At 40.0% G+C, this 22,236-nt stretch overlaps 1 protein-coding gene across 7 annotated transcripts in view; it reads left to right on the top strand.

Annotated features, from left to right (window-relative positions):
- The window catches only part of MBTPS2 (membrane bound transcription factor peptidase, site 2), a 55,425-nt gene that overhangs the window by 11,658 nt on the left and 21,531 nt on the right, over window positions 1-22,236 (top strand). For 5 of the 7 annotated variants that reach the window (XR_010376456.1, XM_064474278.1, XM_064474260.1 and 2 more), the window contains exons 5-9: window positions 2,161-2,288; window positions 6,096-6,214; window positions 7,177-7,357; window positions 14,290-14,384; window positions 16,310-16,505. Coding sequence is in view for 5 of the 7 variants with exons in the window: in XM_064474278.1 (XP_064330348.1) it covers window positions 2,161-2,288; window positions 6,096-6,214; window positions 7,177-7,357; window positions 14,290-14,384; window positions 16,310-16,505 (719 nt within the window). In the remaining 2 variants the exon portion in view is untranslated. Of the gene's footprint in view, window positions 1-2,160; window positions 2,289-6,095; window positions 6,215-7,176; window positions 7,358-14,289; window positions 14,385-16,309; window positions 16,506-16,637; window positions 16,703-17,795; window positions 22,235-22,236 lie in introns of those variants that run through there. The other 2 variants (XM_064474270.1, XR_010376455.1) reach the window with 2 other exon arrangements.

Raw genomic sequence — 22,236 nt, 5'->3', positions numbered from 1 at the left:
CTGCAGCTGTGGCACTTGAAGAGGACCCATGTGCTATTGCACAATGGTACTTTAAAATAGATTTTAAATTGATTTGTTTAAACATAGCTTGTGAAGTAACGTATGAACAGGCTGAAGCAGTAACTCAGTCAAATGTGACTTGCCCCTGTTAATCTCAGCAATGTGTTTTGATCAAAGACGATATTTTTAATGCCACTTAACTATGATGATTACTTCACAAAAAAGTTACTTGACATGGTTAGTCATTACTGCTAAATGACACTCTAGCATAAGAGGGTTAAGTGGTGGCTACTGGGGCTGGTATTCAGGTGTCCTTGGCGTTTCTCCTGGACATCATCGTTATCTGTCCCATGAGCATGAAGCCCTAAGTTGTTTCTCTGTTTTTCTTGAGTGTAGGGAGTCATGACTGCATATTAACACATTGCTACCTTTTTTATAACCCCAAAAGTTCTCAATTAAAGGGGTGGTTTGGGCCCCTCTGTGTTTCATATGCTCTGTTTGTCTTTCAGCTTTTTCCCCCTAATATTCACAGGGATTTTTCTGTGGAGGATAAAGCGCTTGCTCTTGGTCATCCCAGCACAGGAAGAAGCAACAAAATTTCCTTTCTTTTGCAGTGCCTTCACATGCTGCTGGCTTACTGCAGAAAAGCCAGGAGTAACTATTGACCTCTTTTTAACCAGAATGAATAATTCTTATACCTTAGTGGTGTGATATCTTGATTCAAGATCAGGAGCAAAGGCTCTGAATATTCAAGTTTGGGTTATGTTTTTGTCAAAAAATTTGATTCCCAGCTGTTTCCAGGGGAAAAAATAGTTTGTCCAATGTACATTGCTGCTGCTGCTGCTGCTTTCTGCTTGACTTGTTTTTTTTTCTCTCTCCCCGTAGCACAGGTTGGGTCTATACTGCTATTAGGGTCAATTGTGAAGGTTTAGGCTTTACTAAATATCTGTGCTGTGGGCAAATTTTATAATTCTGGCAAATCAGTTTGACTTCCTGAAATCTAAGACACTTTCGACAGCTTCAGTTCAAGATAGTATTGGCTGTGAACTTCAAGACTTTAAAATATTTGAGCCTTAGTTTAGTCAAGGCTTGTCCCAAAAAAGCCTTTTTCTTTTTCCCTCTGTACCTCCTACCCAAGTGATGAAATCCTGTATAGGCATTACACTGCCCATTACTAATTGGTAGCATGGGTAGGTCTGCTGAGTTAACTCCATGGAATTAATGTATTACTTTATTCTGATTAATTTTGTATAATTCTGTGTCTTCTTTTATTGTGTGTGCACAATAAATAAATACATAAATGTGAATAAATAAAATGTTATGCCCAGTGTACTGTCTCAGCAAAGATATGGGATTTGCTGATCTGTGCTTGGTTTGTCTTGGAACATGATTGTCTTGGAATAATAATTGGAATGTAATTGTCTTGGAACATGATCGTCATGCCTCTATTAGTCCCTTATGAAATTTCTAGCTTCATAAAAACTTTAAGTAGTTATTCCAAAAAGTGTCATTTAAAAGCAATTGTAAAACCTCTGAAATATATATATATTATCTGTATGACAGTGTCAGCTACTAATATATTTAAATAGCATTTGTCCTTTTAACCTCTTGACTTGTTTTCATTTTTTTCAGATGTCATTTCCCTCATTTTTGTTAGTTTACAATTTACTCTAAATTTAAATTCGAAGAACAGAGAAATTATAAATTCCAGAAATCTGTAAGTGCTTTTTTAAGAGGAAAGCGATTGCTTCTTCCAGATAATTTTTCATAGATTAGTTTGAAACTGCATCCTACAGGCTGCCATTTTTTACTTAAAAGAAAAAAAACCCCAAGTGTTAAAATATATAGTAAATCGAAAGTAGTTTTTTTTTTTTAAAGTATTTTGTGTGTTACTGTTACCAGGAGGCAGAAAAAACATTGAACTTATCCTTTATTTTTTATCAGGCTCACAAATGTTTGCTGCTTAGAAGTGACAACTACTGCAGAAAACGTCCTTTAGGTTAATTATCTTTCAGTTATTCATATTATGAAAAATAAGTTAGTTTTATAATTATAATTTTAGTTATTCTTGTAGACAAAAATGTGTGTGCTATATAGAATCAGTTTTTCATTTGTTTCTCTGCGGTAACACCACTTCATTTTTGTTTTCTTCTTTTTAAGAGAACAAGTACGATTTAATGGATTTGGGATTTTTATCTTCATTGTCTATCCTGGAGCATTTGTTGACCTCTTCACAACTCACTTGCAATTGATATCTCCAGTCCAGCAATTACGGATATTTTGTGCAGGTGATAGTTTGTGCTTTTTTTATTAAATCTTTTCTTAGCACAGTTACTTATTCTACAGGCATCATTTGGGAATCCTTGATAGAGAATTGAAGTTTTAAAACAAAGAAGTACCAAAGGTGCCTGAAGGTGATCCTTCTGTTCTGAACCTATATTGTGATTTCAGAAAATCATTTGATCATTACTCTCCATATTGTGCTGTTTTCTGAAGGAGAGACATGAGTTTCTAGGAGCTTAAATGAGTACCAATTTGCTGTCATGAAAAATGTTATTATATCCTAGATCTGATTGAGAATAGTTGTGCATAAGAAATTCCAGTTGTGTAGTTGGGGGAAAAATGTGGTTTCTGACTTGTTTCTGTCATTAGAAAAAGCTCTTACACCAGCTCAGTAAAACCTCTTATACCAGCCCAGGTGCAGAAGTTCCCTGTCTTTTGTGGGTTTTTTTGCCTATTGTATGGCCAAAGTAGCAAAACCTTGGAGCGTGTAAGCTGGGAAGTACTCAGTCAGAAGACTCGTGGTATGCAAACATGACTTGCTGACACAGGTGAACACCCTGGAGCAACTCACTACCATTTGCTGCGATAGGAGCAATCTATTAATGTGATTTTTCAGTAGTATTGTGAATGATTATCAGTGACATGTGAGTTATGTTATTATACAGGTCACTGTGTTTTGATGTTGCCATTAGGAGGAAGTAAAGGCTAAAACACAAACATCCAAAGAGAATCACAGCTTATGGCTCGAAGTAGCTTCCAAATGTTTTTGATTTGATGTTTTTTGAAGTCTCTGGCTAGTGGGAAGAAGAGCCCTGTTGCTATGGGGAGTTAGACTGTGTTACGCTACCTGAACCGCTTGTATTATTGACTTCTAGAAACAAAGGTGGTTCCCAAACTACTGAAATAAAGATAGAAAAGTTAGCATCCTGGTTTAGTTCTTGGCAATGATGGCTTTCTGTTGCAGGGGACAGTAGGAGGCAGTCAGCCTGTTGTAATGTTTAGAAACTAACATTGTTTCTTGAATATTGTAACTAAGAAGTTATATAGAGGGTTTTAGGCTGGGCATACAGAAGCCTTTAGCAAAGCATGTTTTCAAGCTTTCATAAATCAAGTAAATGATGATAAATGTTAGGTAAGTAAATATATCTATATTCCAAATACCCTAATGAACCAAAATGATTCAGTGCAATAGGCTAACTCTTTTGAAGCCCTGTTTCTCAAATTAATCAATTTCCACTTCCAGCTACTGTGAACAGTACTGAATGACCAGTCATACTGATTTTCAAAATGGGTTGCTTATATACATTCCTGAGAAATCATCTAGAAAAAAAAAATATTATAAGCTGTAATAGAAAATAATTGCTTGCATGTTTTTGATGATAAGCAAACACCTGCCATATTTTTTCAGGTTTCTTGGGAAACCTGAAAGAGGGGGATACAAGGCAGGAACAAGCATGTTGCAAGACTGGTTAGTATCAGTGGCCTGTTACCAGTTAGGTATAACAAATATATGCAATTTTTTTACAGCTAATGATAGGTATCTTTCAGAACTGGGATGTCTGATAGTGATAAAAGGTGATATTCAGTAAACTTGACTCAGTGTTTCTTCATTATCAGAGCAGTTGAATGAACCTGTGTTCTGAAGTTCTGTGTTTACATAGACATGCTTTCGGATTTTTTGTATGGCAGCTAAGTAAGAGAGAGAGAGTAGAGAACAACACTGAATATTCCTTTTGTAGTCCACTTATACTCTAGAGATTAAAGAGTATATTTGTTGTACAGCAGATGGCATCATGAGTTCAAGAATAGTGAATCAGCGTTCTTGTAAGACCTGTGATATTTTTAGCATTAATTCCATGCCTAGTAGATGAAAAGTGATTCTGGGCAGCACTTTCTTATAATTAGTTCAAATATTTGTATTTTTTGAGATCATTTTTAATACATTTGGTCTTGTCTTTAACAGAAGAAGGAGTTAAAGATTTTTAAAACATTATTTTAAGGTGTTTTAAGGGTTGTGTAAAGTATCCCTTTTTAAGTATAAGGAATTAGGTATCCAAGGATGAGGCTGTTTCTGCAAAATGAAATTGATGGTCTACTCAGCAGTGTGCCTCTAGAGGTACTCTCATTTTGAGCCTGTTTATTTTACTATGGATCACCTGGGGTGAATTTGAAGCCTTTCTATCTTAGACTTTCTGCTGTATTCCACACAGCAAACTGTGTAAATTATGGTACTAAGGCCCATGTTTTCCTAGCTGTTTGAAAGTATTCCTTGTCACCCTCTAGCAGTTCCATCACCTTTTTTATATTTTTTTCCAGCTTACTCTGTCTGGCGGCCACACTGTTACAAAGGAATTTTGTTTCTGTCTTAGATTTTTATCTTTTGTTAAGCTGAAAAAATAATTTAAGATAAAAAAGTTAAAACAATGAAGTTTAAATATTTACTTAATACTTCTGGGTTTGTTGCACTTATGTGTGTGTGCACACATAAATGTATGGATGTGAGATAGAGAGAACTGAATGCTGAAACACTTCATCTGTCTGATTGCCTTTCAGTGAGATATGATTAACAACTTTAGAAAGAGAAATCACTTTAAGAAGCATCCACTAGTGGAAATGGCAACAAATCTTTAGTTAAAGTACTCCAGAAACGTCTCTCATTTCTGCAGCATTAGAAATGTGAAAGAAGACCGGGTGACGTGTAGAGATAACATATGGAAGACTCTTATTTCCTCTGGCTATGATTCCTGTGTTATATACAGTTTAAGAAAGATAGGTTTAATATGTTTTTAAACATACTTACTTCAGTTCCTGTCCTGTAACTGCACTGTAAATATAGAATTGAATTAGACCCCTCCTTAACAAGATGAAGCACTGTAAGAGGGAAATCAGGAGTCTTCAACATTGAATAGTTTTCCTGCATTGGTCATACAAAATATTTGTCCAAGAACACAAATGAAATGAGACGATTTGTATGGTACTGGATGTTGAAGGATGCCAAGTGTGTCCTATGATAGTGATTCATTTCTTCCTATGTAGAACAGCATACTATAAAGACTGCAGCTGCAAGTAGGTTGCCCAAAATAATGCGTCAGAAAATGCTGATTGCACAACTTATTTTCTTGATGTGGTTTTAGGTCCAGATTTTCTTGTAAAAGAAGCCATTTTTCAAATAATTTTGTAAACTTGTTTGGCACATATATATGTAATTATTTTCATTGATACAGTGGAAATAACCATGAAAAATACTGAACTGCAACTACATTTCAGACATCTTGCTGACCAGGACAAACAGTATTTACTCACATATAAACCCAGATTCTTAAATTCAAAAGTTTATTGTGGTAGAAAGTGACACGTAATACATTTTATTCCGCTAGTTTTTTCATATTGGTGACAACTCTGTACATAGAAGCTGTAGTTTAATAATTGATTCAGAAGCCCAGTTTTATTTCTGGATACTCTGCCCACTACATGCTTAGAAAAGTAGTGTTAAGTGATGAAATACCAATATGGTAGAATGACACCTTTAGAATGGACTTAGCACTTCCCTGTCTTTTGTGATAGTATAATTCTCAGGGGTTCAGAGGCTTCTCTAAAACTCCCCTACAAAGTAACATCATAGAAACTTAAGTTTGTAAAGTAACATACGTATGTTTCTTTCATGGCTATGTTCACAAATTAACTTTTCATCCATTCCTACCGTCATTATTTCAGGAAAGTTAATTAGAAGGTAACTGTAGAACCTTGCATTTCAAAAACACCTTTTTGTTATTAGTGTTTATCTATAAATGTGATTCTTCCCTTCTTTTTAGGAGTGTGGCATAATTTTGTTCTTGGTGTTGCAAGTTTCATGGTTTTATTTCTGCTGCCAGCCATTCTTTTCCCTTTCTATTACACGGGTGTTGGGGCACTTGTCACTGAGGTTGCAGAGGTAAGAAAAAATCTGTACCATTTTCATATTATGTGCTTTGTGACCTGAAATGTACCTGTGTCTCTTATTACCACAGTCAAATTTGGTCAGTGCAGCACTCTGCAGAATCTAATACATTGCACTTTTTGTCTGCTTAAAGTTTCCTTCTCAGTCTCATGGTTTTTAGTATTAGGAAATGAAAGAACATGGCATGACTAATTATAGGCTATTCAGTGTACTATAAAACTGTTTAGACATTTGAAATGAGTTTGCAGGCTTATTTCTGGGTTTTTTTTAAACTTCTTTTTTAACTTCTTTTCAGTATTGGCCCCAAGTAAATCTACCGGAAACTGCATTATCACTCTAGTTATTGCTATCTGTTTTTAATGTTAAAGAATATTTTGAGCTGATTTGCTTGCTTGTTTGGTCAGCTGGAAGCAAAGTAGAGATAGACTGCTGAGTTTCTGGAAAGGACTGATTTTTTTCTGACTTAATCAAATACAGCCCAGTTGAACAGCAGAGCTAAAAGCATTCAGTCTTTCTTGGATCTAAAAGTTAATTGATATAACTCAGGAGGAGAGTGACATTCATTATGTTTTATACCTTCGAAAGTATAGTTACACCCTGCTTTGCTGAAAGATTTGGGGTATTAATTTAAACTTCTTGAACTTAAAATGGTAGGAAAAAACCACAGCATATTAACTTTTATGAAAATAATTACTCAAATTTGAAGAGGTCCCCTGGAACACGTGGAGATTTGCCCTTTTTCTTTGCAATAAATAAGTTATTCTTTGTACGGTATGTTGTTTTTGTAATGCTCTATCATAAGTTGAAATAATCAGTTCTAGTGGAGCCTGAGGTTTTTCTGTTTCTCTGGAAATAGTGTCTTAACCTAAAGATTTCATGGCTATTGGGCAGAACTATAAACAAATCCTTGTAGTTTTAAGTATAATAACATGACTGACTTTACTGTTTCTTCTCAGGATTCTCCTGCCAATGGACCAAGAGGTCTTTTTGTGGGAGACCTTGTCACTAACCTACAAGACTGCCCAGTTTATAGTGTAGAAGACTGGAATTCCTGTCTGGGAGACATTTCAGAGAAGTCACAGGTCGGCTACTGCGTAAGTGCAGCGACCCTACAGCAGTTAAGCTTTCCAGCTAGAGGTATGACTTTAGGTGCTCTCTTCATTACTTTATAGTAATCTGATCATGTCTTAAAGACTATTTTGGATTGAGGATTTGTTGGTGGGGACAGATTTCTCATAAGTCAAGCCTGCCATCCTGTCTTAAGCAGTGACCAATATGCCTTTCATTTTTTGAAATCTTAAAGTGAGGAAGAGGTAGACAGAAGATAGAAGAATTCCTCTGGTCTTCCAGTCATCCTATACAAATATCCTGTATCATCTGAATAATGAAATTTGCCTCTTCAGGATATTGCATGACTTGGTTATTAGCAGTAATACAATTGTCTCCTCTATTTTTAGTTCAGTTATATAGATCAATTCAGTGATCTTTTGCAGATGTAAATTCCACACATTACCTTACTGCTTTGATCAGCATGGCATTACAAATTGTATGGCTTAACCCAATGATGTGCTTTATTATGGCCACGTCTTCTGATGTGTCTCGCTATACGGGTTTTATGTTTCATTTGCTTCTTCAACCTCACAATGTCATTGCCCATAAACTCCGTTTTATCTGGATTGCGCATATTGCTTCTAGAAGTCAATTTCCTTCTGTTTTCATTTATACATTAGAGTGCTTGTTGCAGTAAGGGCTTACCCCTGAGAAACAAAAAAATGTGAACTGAACTAAACCAGAACAAACAAAAATTAAGTAGAACAAAAAAAAGAACAGTCAAGTTAAATTGGTTGAATGTCTTGCGCCTGTCGCCGAGGCGAGCACCTCTGGAGCACTCTAGCGCAGTGCGCAGGGCAGGTTCCCAAACTGAGGGTACCTCAGGGGAAGCCAAGAGAGCCACCAGGAGCCTGCAGACAGTGGCTGATGAGACCTGGTCAGGGCCAGGAGCAACGGCAGCCAGACCCCACCACACGTATAAAAGAAGCCCCTGGGGAGTGCTAGTGACCAGGGCATGGCGCGTCAGCAAGGGCATGGCGTGGCAGTTTGTGTGGAAGGCCATGCAGGAAGGGTGCTGAAGCTCTGCCAGCTTGACCAGGGAGCAATGGTATCCACCTGGCAGAAAGCCCTGGCCTCTCTAAGCTCTGCACCCACCACAACTGACACAGCTTCCCAGACAGAGTTCCAGCAGGAACATGCTGCCACCCAGGTGTCCAGCTGCACTGTGTGCCCTGCTCTTACGCCAGTACTGGGTGGCAGCAGTGAACACACCTGTGGGAGGTGTGCCCAGGTAGGGGAACTCCTCTGCTTAGCAACAGAGCTCCAGGAGGAGGAGATGAGTAGGTTGAGGAGTATCAGGGAGTGCGAGAGAGAGACTACTGGAATTGCACTGTACCTTCCCTGGGACAGGCCCAGCAGGCAGACAGGACGCATGATGCAGAGGTTTCCCTGTCCTCTCTCCACCTGGCTGAACATGGTGACTTAAAGGATAGGGGGGCAATGGTGACACGTTCCTACCTGGTGCAGCAGGCGCATCTTCTCTGTGACTACCCACCTTCCCAAGTGCCCTTGCTTAATAGGTACAAGGCTCTGCAAGTTAAATCGAACAATAACGAGGATGATGGTTCATCTAGCTTGGAGGGGTCACTGAGGTTAAGCCGGCCTATGCCCTGCATCAAAACCACTTCCATAAAGAAAAGAAGAGGGGTTGTTGTCATAGGAGACTCTCTTCCGAAGGGTACAGAAGGCCCAACATGCAGACCAGACCCACCTGTCTGCTGCATCCCTGGGGCCCAGGTTAACGGTGTGAAGAGAAAGCTTCCTACCTTGGTACGGCTCTCAGGATATTATCCATTACTGATTTTTCAGGTAGGCAGTGATGAGGTTGCAACAAGAAGTCCAAGGGCAATCAAGAGAGATTTCAGGGCCTTGGGACGACTGGTTAAGGGATCAGAAGCGCAAATAGTGTTCTCCTCTATCCCTCCAGTTGCAGGGAATGATGAGAGAAGAAACAGGAAGAGCCAGCAGATCAACACCTGGCTCAGAGCCTGGTGTCACCAGCAGAATTTTGGGTCTTTTGGACACGGGTTGGTCTACACAACACCAGGCCTGCTGGGAACAGACAGGGTGCACCTGTCTCAATGGGGGAAAAGGATCTTTGCACAGGAGTTAGCAGGGCTTATTGAAGGAGCTTTAAGCTAGATTTGAAGGGGTAAAGGGATAAAACCAGGCACGCTAGAGACAAGCCTGGAGGCAGCATGCCAACATTTGAGGGATGGTGTGCTAGCAAGGTCCTTCATTCTGCTATCTCAGTGGAGGTGAGGGATGGAGATCCACATGACAGCAAAGATGTAAGGGTTATGGGTGTGTTAGAAACCACAGAAGTGCCTGAGAATGGTCGTATGGGAATTAGGGCTTCTCCGCCCAAAAAGGTGGCAGGATCAATAGGCCAACTGAAGTGCATCTACACCAATGCATGCAGCATGGGTAACAAACAGGAGGAGCTGGAAGCCGTTATGTAGCTGGAGAACTGTGATATACTTGGAATCAAGGAAACATGGTGGGATGACTCGCACACTGGAGTGCTGCAGTGGCTATAAACCCTTCAGAAGGGATAGGCAAGGAAGGAGAGGCTGTGGGGTAGCCCGATATGTTAGGCAGTGTTTTGACTGTCTAGAGCTTGAAAATGGAGATGATGGGGTTAAGTGTTTATGGGTAAGAATCAGGGGGAAGGCCAACGTGGCAGATACTGTGGTAGGAGTCTGTTATAGACCACCCAGTCAGAATGAAGACGTAGATGAAATATTCCATAAGCAGCTGGGAGAAGTCTCACAATCACTAGCCCTTGTTCTCAAGGGGGACTTCAGCTTACCAGATGTCTGCTGGAAATACAAGACAGCAGAGAGGAAACAGTCTAGGAGGTTCCTGGAGTGTGTGGAAGATAACTTCCTGACACAGTTGGTGAGTGAACCAACTAGGGAAGGCGCCCTGCTGGACCAGTGATTTGTGAACAGAGAAGAACTTGGGGGTGACGTGACGGTTGGAGGCCATCTTGGGCATAGCAATCACAAAATGATAGTTTTCAATTCTCAGAGAAGTAAGAAAGGGGGGTCAGTGGAACTGCCACCTTGGTCTTCCAGAGGGCAGACTTTGGCCTGTTTAGGAGCCTGCTGAGTGCCTTGGGACACAGCCCTGAAGGGCAAAGGAGTCCAGGAAGGCTGGACATTCTTCAAGAAGAAAATATTCAAGGTGTAGAAGCAGGCCATCCCTATGTGTGGGAAGATGAGCTGGCGGGGAAGTCCATCCTGGCTGAACAGAGAGCTTTGGCTGGAACACGGGGTAAAAAAGGAGAGTTTATGACCCTTGGAAGAAGGGGCAGGCAAGCCAGGAAGACTACAAAGATGTTTTGAGGTTATGCAGGGAGAAAATTAGAAGGGCCAAAGCCCAACTAGAACTTAATCTGGCTACTGCTGTAAGACAGTAAAAAATGTTTCTGTAAATACATTGGCAATAAAAGGAGGGCTAAGGAGAATCTCCATCCTTTCTTGGATGTGGGAGGAAACATAGTGACAACGCTGAGAAAAAAGGCTGAGGTACTTAATGCCTTCTTTGCCTCAGCCTTTAATAGTAAGGCCAGTTGTTCTCCAGGTACCCAGGCCCCTGAGCTGGAAGACAGGGACAGGGAGCAGAATGAAGCCCCCATAACCCAAGGGGAAATGGTTAGCAACCTGCTACACCACTTAGACACACACAGGTCTATGGATCTGGATGGGATCCACCCAAGGGTACTGAGGGAGCTGGCAGAAGTGCTCACCAAGCCACTTTCAATCCTTTATCAGCAGCCCTGGCTAACCGGGGAGGTCCCAGTTGACTGGAGGTTAGCAAATGTGATGCCTGTCTACAAGAAGGGCCAGAAGGAAGACGACTACAGGCCTGTCAGTCTGACCTTAGTGCCCGGGAAGGTTGTGGAGCAGATCATCTTCAGTGCCATCACGCAGCATGTGTGATCAGGGGATCAGGCCCAGTCAGCATGGGTTTGTGAAAAGCAGGTCCTGCTTGACTAACCTGATCTTATTCTATAACCAGGTGACCCACCTAGTGGATGAGGGGAAGGCGGTGGATTTTATCTACCTAGACTTTAGTAAAGCCTTTGACACTGTTTCCCACAGCAGTCTCCTGGTGAAACTGGCTGCTTATGGCTTGTATGGGCATCCTCTTTGCTGGGTAAAAAACAGGCTGGATGGCCAGGCCCAAAGAGTGGTGGTGAATGGAGTTAAATCCAGTTGGCGGCCGGTCACAAGTGGTGTTCCCCAGGGCTCAGTACTGAGGCCAGCTCTGTTCAATACCTTTATCAATGATCTGAGTGAGGGGATTGAGTGCACCCTCAGTAAGTTTGCAGATGACACCAAGCTGGGTGGGAGTGCTGATGTGCTTGAGGGCAGGAAGGCTCTATAGAGAGATCTGGATGGACTGGATCAATGGGCCGAGGCCAGCTGTATGAGATTCAACAAGGCCAAGTGCTGGGTCCTGCTCTTGGGTCACAACAACCCCATGCAACGCTACAGGCTTGGGGAGGAGTGGCTGGAGAGCTGCCTGGCAGAAAGGGACCTGGGGATGTTGAGTGACAGCCACCTGATCATGAGCCAGCAGTGTGCCCAGGTGGCCAAGAAGGCCAGCAGCATCCTGGCTTGTATCACAAATAGTGTGGCCAGCAGGAGTAGGGAGGTGATCGTGCCCCTGTGCTCGGCACTGGTGGGGCCGCACCTCGAATACTGTGTTCAGTTTTGGGTGCCTCACTGCAAGAAAGACATTGAGGTGCCAGAGTGTGTCTAAAGAAGGGCAATGAAGCTGGTGAGACATCTAGAGCACAAGTCTTATGAGGAGCGGCTGAGGGAACTGGAGTTGTTTAGCCTGGTGAAAAGGAGGCTGAGGGGAGACCTTATCGCTCTCTACAACTACCTGAAAGGAGGCTGTAGCGAGGCGGGGTCAGTCTCTTCTCCTTAGTAACAAGCAGTAGGACGAAAGGAAATGTCCTCAAGGTGGGCCAGGGGAGGTTTAGATTAGATATTAGGAAATATTTCTTTACCGAAAGGGTTGTCAAGCACTGGAACAGGCTGCCCAGGGAAGTGGTAGGGTCACCACCCCTGGAAGTGTTTAAAAGATGCATAGATGTGGCACTGAGGGACATGGTTTAGTGGTGGACTTGGCAGTGCTAGGTTAAGGGTTGGACTTGATGATCTTAAAGGTATTTTCCAACCTAAATGTTTCTGTAATTTTGTGAGTCTATGCCCTAAAGCTCTCTAGAGTTTGTTTCAGGTAACCATCTATGGATAGTAAATTCCAAAGGTAAGGAACTGACGCTGAGCAAAACCTATATGATGCTATTCAGAGCTTTAAAATTGTCATTGCATTTTTCCCTTGTACTGGAAGTAAACAGGAGTTCAGGCAGCTCAACTACCCATGTTTTTTGATACATTATAGTTCTCTTGTGAGACTGAAAAGGTAACTAATTTTTTTTAGTATGCAACGAAAGTAATCTTACAGCTGGAACTAAGATAACTGCTTAAGCTGGAAACTGGCAGAGTATTGGTAAGATCCTGCTTTTAGAGACCTAGCAGTTTAGGTTATCCCTCTTGAAGAGGAGGGCAACTTTGGCACATGCTTTCAGCTGGGCAGGGATGACAAGTAAGAACCAATGCTCAGATGTGCTCAGATTCTGCTATTCTCTGAAATGCAATTTCAGAGTCACGGATAATAAAACTGTATATTCGGCGACTGAACCAGTCCTATTTAGATTGAAATACTAGAGACTTAATACTAGAGACTCAATATTGTTTCCAAGCTTGGTTGCTGTATTGTGTTAGTAGCCCATTGTCCCACTGCTGCATTCTAATCAGACCAGTCTGTCTGCATTTTCAGAGCCATAAGCCTCCAGCAGTGAGAAATATTCTTCTGAAATTCAGTGAACTCTGTTCGGTCTCTAGCAGCTGTCATTTCTCAAAATCTTGACAGTTCACAACTTGACATAAATCCAGAATATCAATAAAAATGTATCCAGCAAATGGACCCTATCTACTTGACCATAAAACAAATGGAGAGTAAAATATTTGACTATGAAGCTAGGCAGAAAACAATGCCCCACGGGCCTTCTTGAAATTAAAAAAAAAAAAAGTGTTTTCAGTGTAGCTTATAAGGAAACTAATTTCACGGTCATTCACTATTCAAACATATATGTGGTTGCTTAGCCTCAGGGTACTTGAAGAAAGGATTGTACGGTACAGTGCTTGCACCTGTAAGCCCCAGGCATAAAACTCCATGTTAGTGGACTGCAGGTGATGCGGTGATAAAGCAGCAAGCAGTATCGCAGGCTTGATCTACCTAAGGAAGGTACTGCAGTGTTGCTGTGACGCACATTACTACAGTGACTATTCTTTTGTGTTGTTTTTTTTAAAGCTGGTTTTGTAGAGTAGCTTAGGTTTAATTCATTTAAAGAACATCCGTACAAAGATTCTGTACCAGACTATTTAAATCATGGTTTAAAACATCATTTATTCACTGCTGTAGCCTGCAAGGCTTAGGGAGCTTTCAAAACCTGAATCTTGTATAGGCTTTCACGTTTTAAAGAGGACATTTTGAGTCTTGGTCATTTCCATAGCCAGCCAGTGAAATTAGTACAGTAGCAGATAACAAATTTCTATGCCAAACTTTAATGCAAGTTAGGGGCAATGGATAAAAGTGCGTTGTAACTCATAATGCTCAGAACATTGCAGTGGTAGACCCCCAGTATCTTGAGGAGATTTATTAAGATGAAAAAATCAGTATGTGAAATGATCGAAATCAGGTGACATTGTTAAAGTGGTGAAGCTTATTTTCAGTTGTGACTGAACCACAGCTAGGCTCTGTGCATTATTATAATTCTTGAAGGCAACAGAATGCTTGTTTAACTTTATTCAGAGACTAATTTCTTTTCAGGAAGTTACTATAATATTGATCGTTTGCTCAATGCCTGTGTTCTTTAGTCTATAGAAGACTCGACGGCACAGTTGAATGTTGTAGTAACAGCAGCCTCACAGACATTTGCTTTTCATATAGCAGTAACTCGGACAGCCACCTGGTAAGTTACTTAAACTGCTAATTCTCTTTGATAAATCTGAAATTATTTAAATTAAATTAGTAATATTTACCAACATTTATGCAGCATAGTCAAGCGCTTAAGAATACCTACAGTTTGTAATAAAGATGTGTGTATGCTGTTCTCCCCATTTACAGCTTAAAACCCCGAAGTATTAGTTATGATTTTCCCCATGATAGATCAGGGAGTCTCTGAAAGAACCAGAAAAGATCTTACACCCGTCGTTCCTATAGGCAGGAAGATACCTTCCCCATTTTCACCACTGGATGAGAAGATTGGTGAGAAAAACAACTTTTGTGAACAAGATGAAATTGCTTACTTTGGTGCTTCAGTCCTTAAAGGTACTAAGAACTACAGGCAAAGCAAAGCACTGGGCTATCTGTTCAGTTACTTTGTCTGAAGCCAATAGTGCTGCTCACTAGGTTAACCTAAAAACATGCAAGGGAAGGTCCTAGAGATTGTCCAATTTTTCACCGTGTTGGTTTTCTTGTAACATGTGGAAACATAAAGTTTCTCAGTAGGATTTGGACTTACTCTCTTCAAAGAACAGAAACGTTTGTTAAAATACATGATCCACGTTGACAGTGATGTAATATTTCTAACAGTTCTCTTTACAAGAAAAAGAGCACAAGCACCAACTGTGTAAACTTTTCTGCATGTACCAGTTTGTTATTGTTCTGACCTCTAGTGATAAATACCTAAAGAAATGGAAATAAATCTGTTCCTACATCTGCTATGTTTAGAATTTCTACAATGGTAAACTTCCTGCTCCAGGGTGTTTTTGTGGTATTTAACCGCTAAGAACTGAGCATAGACCAGCAGTTCATTTGAAATATGACAGTGGCTTGTAACATTCTGGAGTTCAGCAAGACTTGATAAATCACTACCCCACTGAGCTTTGACATTCTTAAGCTTATAGTGCTACTTAGGAACAGAGAAGAAATAAAAGCATCCAGAAGCCTGTGACCTTCAAGTATCCTTAGACTGGCTGTGAGTCTTTGAACAATTATTTTAAATAGTCTCTGCAGTGCTATGCAGCAGTATTTGAAAGTGTGCCCTCTCCCCTTCATTACAATGGAAAGAGCTTGTACTGAGGTTAATGGAGAGTGTCTGACACTCACGCATCTATGGGCAGTGTAACTCTCAGGCCAAGAAGCAAGAAAATCCTTTTTATTTTTTTTTCGTAAGGCAAACAGTAGATGAAGAAATTTCCTTGCTTCTGTTTAAGAACAAAAGGAAGATTATCACTGAGTTTTTACAAGAGACATGAGGGGAAAAAAACATTTCCTGTTCCTTTCTGCTATACTCTCTTTGCCCCGTGGGGAGCAAGAAAGATCTGGTCTTTCAGAATGTAGAGTGAAAGAGTGTTATAGGTAGGACTTGGGACACAGCACTGCATTAAGTCCTGTGTTCATCTTAGTTGAGAATGGCTTCTTAGCTACCACGCAGCTGGTAGGTTTGTTGGTTTGTTTGCTGAACAGAATGTTTTATTCATCCAAATGAGGTTTTAGATCAATGAAGACTAAAACTTCTTAAACAGGTAAGTCACTAGTATGTTGATAGAGGCTCGGTTCATTAGAAATCACTGACTTATACTTAGATGCCTTGATTTTTTTGTTGTGCATGTGTGTACATTTTTAAAATTAGTTAGCTTTTATTTTGGTACATGTGCACACCTCTTTTCCCCATTCCACCAAAAATAGAATGACAAGATGAATATGTATCAGGTAGAGGTTCTGCAGGGTTTGACAAAAAAACCTAAAAAAAATCAGATTTCAGCTCTTCATGGGCTGGTAGTATATCAGTGTGGCACTTCCTTTATTTTAAAAAGGAATATATAGTACCTTTTTCCTGATCTGTTGGAAAATACCTTTAAATTTTATAATAATTTTAATTGCCTTTTGCAGTATGCCTGTCTGCCAGCACGAAAAGTTATTGAGGCCAGCAAAGTTTGTCGAACCAACATGGACTGCCAGAAGGACTTTGTTCCAAGCTTTTGTGTGACTCCTTCTTTAGAGAACCAAACAAGGCTAATCAGGGTAAAACATCCACCCCATATTGACATGCTGTATGTAGGACACCCCATGCATCTTCAGTACACAGGTTGGTATTATTTCTTAAAACAGTTTAACAAAAAAGATTTCTAATATGGTTTACTTCACCTGGCTGCTTGAACAAGGTCTTGGAGCGCTTGTCAGTTAACTTGTTTAATGCAGAATCCATTTCTTGTTACAGCCAGTGGAGAGACATGGACTACTCAGGCCTAAAATGAAATGTGCACAGTGCAATGAGTTACGAAGGTAATAGAAACCATATGTGATATGAGATGGTTGTTTTTTCAGAAAAGTATGAAAGGGCTATTTCTATACCAGATCTCACTCAGGCTAGTTATGGGAGCCAGGCACCTGCATTTTCCTAACACGTAAACTTCTCAAAATGCTATTGTAAAATCTCTAGGGCATCTTGCTCTAACACCTTGCCTGGAATATTAGCATGACTGCTTAAATCACACCTAATATCCAAGTGTCTGTGACAGATTCCCATGACTACTGAGCCACAAGTACAATCACAACACAGTTTTTTTGTTTTTATTTATTTATTTATTTATTTGAGTGCCCTGAATTAAATAACTATAATGGTTTAGTTCCTTACTTTGAAATGGACTGTGGCTCTTCTTTAGGCAATCTTATATCCTTGAGCCAGGTATACAAGTAAAAAGTAATTCTGCTCTTGGAGCAAGTATGGGAAGAATGAACAACCTCATCAGTATCCCTACTTAGTAGCTTGAGTGGCACAGTGAAAATCAGCTTCAGATGGGCTTAAAAAAGTATGAAGTGTTAAACTACTGCCTTTCCTGTGAGGAACCTGTCTGTTCCTCACAGAGGGCTTAACCTCACGGAGGGATTTTACTTCAGACACCTTGAAGTACCTCCTTAGCAAGGCATTGTACTTTTCTGGATAAGCACAGGGAATAGGTACAAAAGAGCTTTAGAAACAGTGGTGAAATCTGGTAGTGTAAATCCATTAGCATTCTTGCATAAACATACTTTTAGTTAATCTGTCTTTATCTTTCTGTGCTGGTCATATTTTGATACTCCGTGACAAATTCTTTATTACTACTTGTTTATGCTATACCCTTATTTAAGCCCAAAATATGATCTCTTCACTCGTTATTTCTGCCATCTTGCCATTTAGGAGGAAAACATTGTTCACCTGTGTGATAACTACACACAGTTCTATATTTGATGATTCCAAATGCAGCAACAAATTTTAAGAATAGATTTTGATAATTATTTTAAGTTCCCCTTCTTGGTCTCTAACAATACAAACTGTAGGTACTCTAGAACAATTAATATCGTTCTTGTTTCCAATATGTTGGAGTGTTTCCTACAGAACAGTAATTCTGCAAAACCGTCGAACCTGTCAGTCTTTCAGAAGTCAGAGAAGAATGTTATTGCATCTGAAGAAGTAGTTCTACTTCAAGGAGTTACTGTGGGAAAACACAATTTATACAGCATATTTACAGAAATATAATTCTAAAGTGATTTACTGTACCCTGGGAATTGCACATTGAATGTGTTCGTTTGAAAGCTAAAAGCTTGACTTCATTACAAACTTTGCTGCAAATGCAACCCATGCTCTGTGTTCCCCTTGGAAAAACACCAGAGCTAAAATTATAGGATCCTGGCTTGGGCAGCAGGTAGCCCACTGCAGCATCACAGAGTTCCATGCATTCCTATGAAACAACTTCTAAATATTTCAGACTTTGCACTGTACAATATTGTCTTGGAGCCAACAGGTTAGATTCCACACACACACCCCCAAAGTGTGACCAATCAGAATGTGGTAACCATTTTTTTACAGTAAAGAAAGGGAGATAATTTCTTCCTGGACTGTGTGAATTTTGAAATAGGAATACGTTTTAGCAAAATGCCTTATTCTTTAGTGTGATCTTTCTGCCTGCAGGACACATTACTTTTTAGAGTGGTGCTACATTTAACACACAACTTGATATGGGAGTTGCACTAGTGTGTACCATGATGTTACTTTCTCTAGAAATGTCACTAAAGTAATGTTTGAAAAACATTCTAAGATTACGCATGTATTATTTTCTACTTAGGCTTGTATTGTTGTTGTGATAGTCCTGATTTATGGAGAAGCAGTAATTATTTCATATTTTCATTTGAAGAAGCTTCCAGATACAATATTTTTAAAAATTTATATCCATATTAGCTATTTATAAGAAATAGACTGTATAGCTTGCTTCTATGAAATGTTTCTGTTTCCTCAAAGTAAAATATCCTAGCAAAAATATTTTTTGTTGATGTGGATGCTATATATAGCTTTTGTTTCCAGTATATTAAAAAAAACCACCTGTAAAGAATCATAATAATAAATGAACTTACAGTGCTGGAGATCTGGCCAAAGCTAAAACAGAAGGAATGATTATGAATGCGTGTTGTTCAGGATGGACACATTGATTAATCATTTTAATTAGCATTCTCTCTGTAAAAAGTGTCTAATGTAACCCAGTATAAATTCATACTGTGGGTTTAATTCATGTGGTGTTACTCGAGGCTTTTAGATTTCTCTTATTGCAGGCCTGTTATGCTCTAGAGGCTCTCCCTATGTTGGACAGATGCTATTTAATGGAGGGCCCTGTCGTTATTACCATGCAACTTTGCAGTGTTTCTTCGTTATTTTGTATGGGGTTTTTCATTCCTTCATGCCGTTTCTGATATTGCAAAATCTTGGCTTCCTTCTCTGGCCCTTGTTGGTTGGGAAGAATCTGGTGACTAACGTTCACATCTGGAATTCACGCTGCTTGAGGGAAGATCATATCCCTGTATGTTACTGTATCTGCATCACCCATCAGGATCAAAAACTGCAAGATTTCCTTCATGAAAAGAAGATAGAACTTACCTTTAGAAGATAATTTCCCCAGACTGGACCAGTCTCCTACTTCTGTTGTATCCACGTCTTCTGAAAAACAGCCACTGCCTAGCTTTGGGGAGCTTTTTGGGCAACAACAGCCATAATTGCTGATGAAGGTCTATCTGGTACAGTCTGATTTCTCAGTATTTCCGTGCTTGTTTCCCCTTATAGCTGAGGATGATCCTTCTTTGCTTTCAGCCTATATTAAAGGGTTACATGTATAGTTCTTCTGGAGACGACATGGAAATATCTCATGCCATACTGTCCCTCTCCTCCATAGCATGCATGCCCTTTCCCCCATGAAGAGGTTTTGAAAAGCTCTTTCGTCAACCTAGTCTCCAAATCACTTCTAATTAAAATTGTGTCCGTTGTACATTCTTCTCAATATTTGCCAACACCATCTAGCATTAGCCAACAAAAGAAATGTTAATTCCAGGTCAAAGAATTGTTTAATTAGAGTGGGAAAACAATGACTGTTTTCTCTCACCCAGCCGCACTGCTGTTCACCTCTTCTCAGCAGCGTCTTCTGAAGAAAAGCCTGGAGAACATAATTTTTGTAATTCTTTTGTTATTCCTTGAAGGACAGATTTGCCTGCTGCCATTAGGTTTGATCTGTTACAGCCACTAAATTAATTGCCTCATATTACAGTGTATAGAGCTCAGTCCAGCAACTTCCTGAAGAGTTTCTGTGTGTTTCAGAGATTGCTTCAGCAGCAAGGTTTGGAGTTTAGAACCATGTCTAGTGTCTGTCAGGGACAACAGACAAGTCAATTTAACAAAAAGGGAAGGAGATTAGTGATCCATTCTCAATGATTTTAAGGTTCAGGGTGATGACTTGTTAGTGGCCATTAGATGTTTGTCAAGAGGCAGTCAAGCTTTGAAATTACAGTATATTGCAGCGTGTGCCTTTTGAAACCTTTGAATACACTGGCTGCCTCAGCCATTTTGCTCTTTTGGCTCATGAACAAGAGGTCTGATCAGATGTTCTGATACCAGCCTTCAGCTTGATGAGTTGTTTGCTTTGGATATCACTTGACTTGGATGCCTCTGACTTTCTGAGCTGGGTGGTGTCCAGGATTTCTGTCTGTTATGTTCTTCACTCAGTAGTCCAAGAGTCTTGTTTATTTCCTCTCAGTTCCCCTAAATCAAAGGTTTTTCTTAAGATAAGGTAAGAGAGAACATAATTTTTAAGCTGTCTTGGCACAGTTGTGGCAGTTTGGGTATTGGAAAGTTCTCTGCTTGTTGCCGCACCAAACCCATCCTTTTTTTGGGCCTCCTTGCTATCCAAAACCCTCCATCCCATGGTAACATTGCTCATTGGACTAATTATTGCTTCTGACTCATCAGAAAGGCCTCTATTAACAGAAGAAAATGTGTTTATGTGACTGAGTGGACCAGTTCTCCGCCTTATGTGCCTTTGGAACTATTTTCCCTTCATCTTTGTTCTGGTGTCCTTGAATTGTTTATTGAACCTGAAGAAATCTGATCTTGCTCTTAATTAAGACACACTTAGCAGTACTTTTGGTATGTTATGTACTAGTGCTGTGAGGTTCTCAGTGTTCTCTTAGCCTATGGTTTTAAAATTTCTCAAAGGATGTGTTAAATTGTTCCCTTCCCAAGGGATACTTTAATTGAGTAGGATTTTAACTTTTGCTTTAAGATCTCTTTGGAGATGGTAATTCTTATGGCTATAACTTTTTCCCAGGTTGGCAGGGAAAATTCAGGCCATTGAGGCTGGCCTCAACTTGCATCCAAAGTTGTTCTTTAGGGACAGGGTGACTATTTTTGATACTGCAAGCTCATTCTTAAGGTGATGCCCTAATTCTGCCTTAATTTGCCTAAACCGCTTCTTTCTGGGGATAAGACTCTGCTCTGCTATGAGTGGAGCTTTCTAGCAGGAAAGGTGTCTTTCTTCCAGCTGTCACAGAACTAAGGCTTTCAAATGGTCCCTGAGGCTGGCAGACTGAGACTGCTGTTTACTTTGGGAGACTGAGTCAAGACTTTTTATGAGACAACCCAGATGGAGCAGAGTTCACTCTGGGAGGCCTCAGCCTACCTCAGTTTTCTTTGAGGAGTCTCTCATAAACATTTGACATGCAGTCAGCTGAAGCTTCATGTACACCTTTGATGAATTTGGAGTACTAAAGAAGTCTTTCAACGTCATGCAGCGCTTGACACTGCAATTTTCCAGTCACTATTTACAGGAAGGATGGTGAGTCCCACTTCCCAGGTTTTTAAGTTGCACCATCTTGGAGTCACTTACGGTATCATCTGAAAACAGAAAAAGGAAGCTACTTACATACTGGTTGACTAGTGATAAGATGCGTAATGCAGCTGTGCATCATCTCCTAGCCTTTGCTTTCTCAGAGTCACAGAAGTCTGCTCCCTATCTGCCCTGCTCCTTATACACCATGAGCTTTAGCCTTGGGTTGGGGGGGAATCTTCTGCAGGTCCTGCAAGAGAATTTTCTGGCCTTCAGAGGAAGTGCACGTGTGCACCCACAGTATAAATGTATACATGTGGACTGCATATGCTGAAAAAGTCTGGTAACTATAATCTCTTTTTATATGTTTTTCTTTGAAAAGGACTTAAATTACACAATGTGGCCTTCATGACTACAGATGTCCAATTGCCTCTGAAAATATGTATCTTAGATCTACTTTTACTGAAATCATGCTAATTGTATTTTGTGGAGTGACTTTACTCTGACAGTGACCATGTTTAAGAAAGATGCACTCTTACAAACAAAACCCAAGCAGAATAATATTTACATTGGTTATACATCTTTGAAGAAATGTCATTTCAGATCTGATTTTTCTGCAAAACTACAATCCAAAAATACATAATGTTATAATCCCAGAATGACAGTTCATGTTTCATTTATCTTTATATTTTCATT

Source organism: Phalacrocorax carbo, chromosome 1, assembly GCF_963921805.1.
Source record: "Phalacrocorax carbo chromosome 1, bPhaCar2.1, whole genome shotgun sequence".
NCBI classification, from domain to species: Eukaryota; Metazoa; Chordata; class Aves; order Suliformes; family Phalacrocoracidae; genus Phalacrocorax; species Phalacrocorax carbo.
Note: the sequence above shows the minus strand (reverse complement) of the source record. Positions and strands in the feature narration are given on the sequence as shown.